Source organism: Eschscholzia californica, unplaced genomic scaffold, assembly GCF_041429995.1.
Source record: "Eschscholzia californica isolate CP2 unplaced genomic scaffold, dmEscCali1.0.p SCAF_6, whole genome shotgun sequence".
In the NCBI taxonomy this organism is placed as follows: Eukaryota; Viridiplantae; Streptophyta; class Magnoliopsida; order Ranunculales; family Papaveraceae; genus Eschscholzia; species Eschscholzia californica.
In genome coordinates this window covers 9,138,923-9,142,909 of record NW_028238483.1, presented here as the reverse complement: position 1 = coordinate 9,142,909, position 3,987 = coordinate 9,138,923, and the positions used below count along the sequence as shown (strand labels likewise).

General features: G+C 37.0%; 1 protein-coding gene across 1 annotated transcript; it reads left to right on the top strand.

Annotated features, from left to right (window-relative positions):
- Positions 1 to 282: 282 nt before the first annotated feature.
- LOC147531608 (uncharacterized) lies at positions 283 to 3,045 on the top strand. The gene has a single exon (XM_086650484.1). It carries the CDS (start codon positions 1,145 to 1,147, stop codon positions 2,423 to 2,425), a length of 1,281 nt encoding a protein of 426 aa, XP_086506610.1. The 5' UTR covers positions 283 to 1,144; the 3' UTR covers positions 2,426 to 3,045.
- Positions 3,046 to 3,987: the final 942 nt, after the last annotated feature.

Below are 3,987 nucleotides of genomic sequence, written 5' to 3'. Positions count from 1 at the left end.
CTTGATTCCAGAAAAAAAAAAATCATGTTATTTGACTTTTGTAGTTGAAGTTTTGGTGGTCGTTCATCAAAAAAATCTGGAATACCCTCAGACTGATCAATCTGAGACCTTAAGCAAGGGTTCAAACTAACCAATCCGAGACCGAAATCAAAGGCTCAGACTAGGCCAGTCTCAGACTTTTCGGATTGGTCAATCTGAAACCTCTTGACGAGGTCCGAGTTCGAGTAGTTGGTTTGCCTCCCAAATGACATACCACCTTAGAATGCCGCATCATTTGTAACTTCAACTCTGTATAGAACTCTTCCCTACACTGCCTATTCTGATAAGATTTTCAAAATTACAGAAAAGAAAAAGGAAAAACAAGAACAGAGAGAAAATATTTGCTGCGATCAGTGGTGCCATCTAATTAACAGAGAAGAGCGCGAGTACAAAAAATTCATTTTTTAGTGACAGAACGAGAAGCTACCGAATGTTCAATGGAAGAGAGAAAAATATAGAAATTTATGTTTCTGTTCATTCAATTTTGGATTCCGATAGTGCTTTAGTTCCTTCATCATCATCATCATCATCAGAAGAAGAAGAAGAAGCTCAATAGAGGTCAGCTTCTATTCATAACCCTGTTTATTCAATCTGAAAACAATAAAGTTATCATCTTTATTCGGTTTCTAAGTTTGGGTTTTCTTCGAATTATGTAGTTCGAACTCAATTTCTTTTACCCTATATGAATGAAGTAACACCTTTAATTCAAGTTCTTCATGCTCTATCTGTTAGCAAAATCTAATTTGGGTTGCTCAACAACCGAAATCAATTAGGGTTTCTTGAGTTACGCAGGTTGAGTATTGGCGCTAATTTTTAGGGTTTAATTTTAAATGGATATGAAATTTGAAGTATTTGGGAGTGTTTCTGCTACTTTTAGCACTGAGATCTCTGCAGAATTGTGGGTCCTGGAACTTTCTTTAGGGTTTCTATCTTGAAGATGAAATTAGTATCTACTGCATTATCTTGTTTGAACATAGAGATATCAGGGAAAAGTTTAGGTTTACATACTCTGGATAGGGCAAACCCTAATTCTCTGTTTGTAGGAATTTAAGCTGTGGGGAATGAATTTAACGAATTTGTGATTTTACTGAAAAAGCATTGAGAAATGCAACCTATACAGCAACAGCAATCACGGATCAATCTCATTGATTTGAAAGTTCAAATTGTGAAGAAACTTGGTTCCGAGTTATCAAGCCGATACTTTTACAATTTGAACAGATTATTGAACCAAAAACTAAGTAAGTCCGAGTTTGATAAATCATGTTTCCGAATTCTTGGGAAGGAAAATTTGCCATTACACAACCAATTAATACGATCGATATTGAAAAATGCTTGTCTTTCAAAAGTTCCACCGCCAACCAATGAGAAGGAAGCTCCAGGCAAGAATTATCTGGAGGTTGGAGTTTGTTCTCCTGCGATAGGAGATGGGCATGAACAGGCAGGTTCTTCTCTGTCTCGGACTCAGAGTCCTCCATTGTTTTGGTCAAATGGGAATGTCTTAACGGGCTCTCCGCGTAAAAGCAGGTCTGGGGTTTGTGAAAGGAGGCCCAAGGATCGGCTCGATCAACCAAGTCCTCTAGGACCAAATGGGAAGATTATTATAGAAAATGGGAATTTGAACTCTTGTAATTTACAGAGGTTGGTTCATCATAATAAAAAAGGACTAGCTGAACAACCTGAGACAGAATTTGATGCATTACTTCACGGAGCTGCAAAAAGACCAAGGACAAAGAAACCACTAGAGGATGTTCCGGTTTCTGTAAATAGCAAGGGTCCTGTCATTGTTTCTGACTTAATTCTTTCTGAAAAAGGGGACGAAAGAGTTGAAACTAAAAATTCCACCAACTTTAGAAACCCTCTCTCTGCTCCTCTTGGCATACCATTTTGCTCAGCGAGCATTGGTGGGTCTTGCAGGGCTTCGCCATTGATAAGCAATACTGGTTTTGGTAGCTCTGTCGACAATGGTGAATTACCTGATTTTGAGAGATTAAGAAAACGTATGGAACAAATTGCCAGAGAACAAGGCCTTGAAGGGATATCAAATGACTGTACTAATTTACTAAATAATGGGTTGGATGTATATTTGAAACGGCTGATCAGATCTTGCATTGAGTTAGTTGGAGCAAGAACTGGACATGAACTAGGCGAAGCCAATTTCTACAAGCAACAACCTCATGGTAATACGATTAATGGCAGATACCCGGTTCCGCAATTGCAGCTGCAAAGTAGTAGTGGGTACATGACTGAAAGAGTACAGGACTTCAAAACCCATTGTTCGGTATCATTGCTGGATTTTAAGGCAGCGATGGAGTTAAAACCACAACAGCTTGGGGAGGATTGGCCCTTAATGGTAGAAAAAATATGTTTGCGTTCATACGAGGAATAGACCACCTATAGTAAATGTTGGTTTCTTCCAAGACGTGGTTGAAATGTGGAACAACTGATTCCGATGGCTTGAAATCTTGGATTAACAATTTCTACTTGTTGATTTTCCCGTAATAGCTGAGAGAGTTAGTTTGAATTCCCTCAGCATAAGGCTTCATCTCTACCAATATGAAAAGGGGACTTAAGTAGGAAGTGAAACAGGTCCTGAGGTGGAATCCTGTAGTCTCCTAATATGGAGAAAAAGATACCGTAGGAGTAACAAATCAAATGGGAATTTGAAAAATTATCTCAAGTTTTGGTTGCCCCTTTTGGTCTCTCACCATACCAGAGATCTCGAGCTTTTTTTTAATTTATGTCTTAATTAGGAAATTGTAAACAGTTTTGTAGGAATAGTACTGTGACAGCTGGGTAAAAAGGTACCGAACTGTCAAGTAAGGAGCAAATCATTGCAGTGATGTATCATCAACTTCGAAAAGTTATAAGTCTTAGCGTTAGATGTGGCTTACCATTCCATGTACTAGTTCGAATATCATATTTCATTTGTTTATACTGTCGGACATTTGAATCCGAAAAGTTCGGAGATCCAATATAAAAATCGAAATATCAGTTCATAGGCTTTGATATCTTTCTCTTTGAATTTGGATATCTGACACACTAACATCACCACATAGTTTCGATCATTTTGCCAATGTCATAACTTTGCCAATGTCATAACTTTTGCTTTCCTGCAAGTTTCTTTTGTTCATCTGTTACTCACCAAATGTGCGGGACCAAGTATGTAAAAAAATTGTTGGAATCCTTAGCTTCCACCAGAAACAATGAATCTTTGTTCTTGAAGATTGTACTAACCACATTCTCACAGAACGCTAGTGTTCATTGGATAGTTGTTACTACATAACAAATTCTCCTTCTATCTTCGTTATTGATTACAGTACTAGCATTTGTTGGGACTTTCTATTCATCTCTATGTCCTGTTCTTTTTACTATTTTCTTGGGAATTTTTTTTTTATCTCCCTGCTGCTTTTGTTGAAGCCTAATAGATTATTTACTGCTACTGAGCTAGATAAATCTTAAATGTAGTTGATCAAACTCATGTCAAAAGACTGAAAAAGAAAATTCAAAGAAAAAATGGAGGAATTTTCAGATGGAGTTTGAACCTTAATTTCGTTACTTGTATTAGATTGATGATGAGTGAACAGAAACTAAAAGATGAAATCAATGGAAGACTTTTTTTTTTTTTTGTTGAACTTTCAGATGTATATAAATTTAAGAGTCATTACAAGAGAGTAACATATTATTACAGTAAAACCTAATAAGAAAATACGGAACATTGCGCCAAGTCTTGGGAGAATTCTTTTTTCTCGTCCATTTGGCTAATTTGTCGGCTTGAACGTTGAGATTCCTGTTGGTGTAATGCAAGCGCACTGTTTCAAACCTGTGTTTCAATAATATTTAGATTGTCACTTTCAATAATGATATTATGGTAGTTCTGAGATTCAGCCCATAGGAGGCTATTATGGATTGCTATCGCTTCACTTTCTTCGCTTGTTCTACATCTAACTA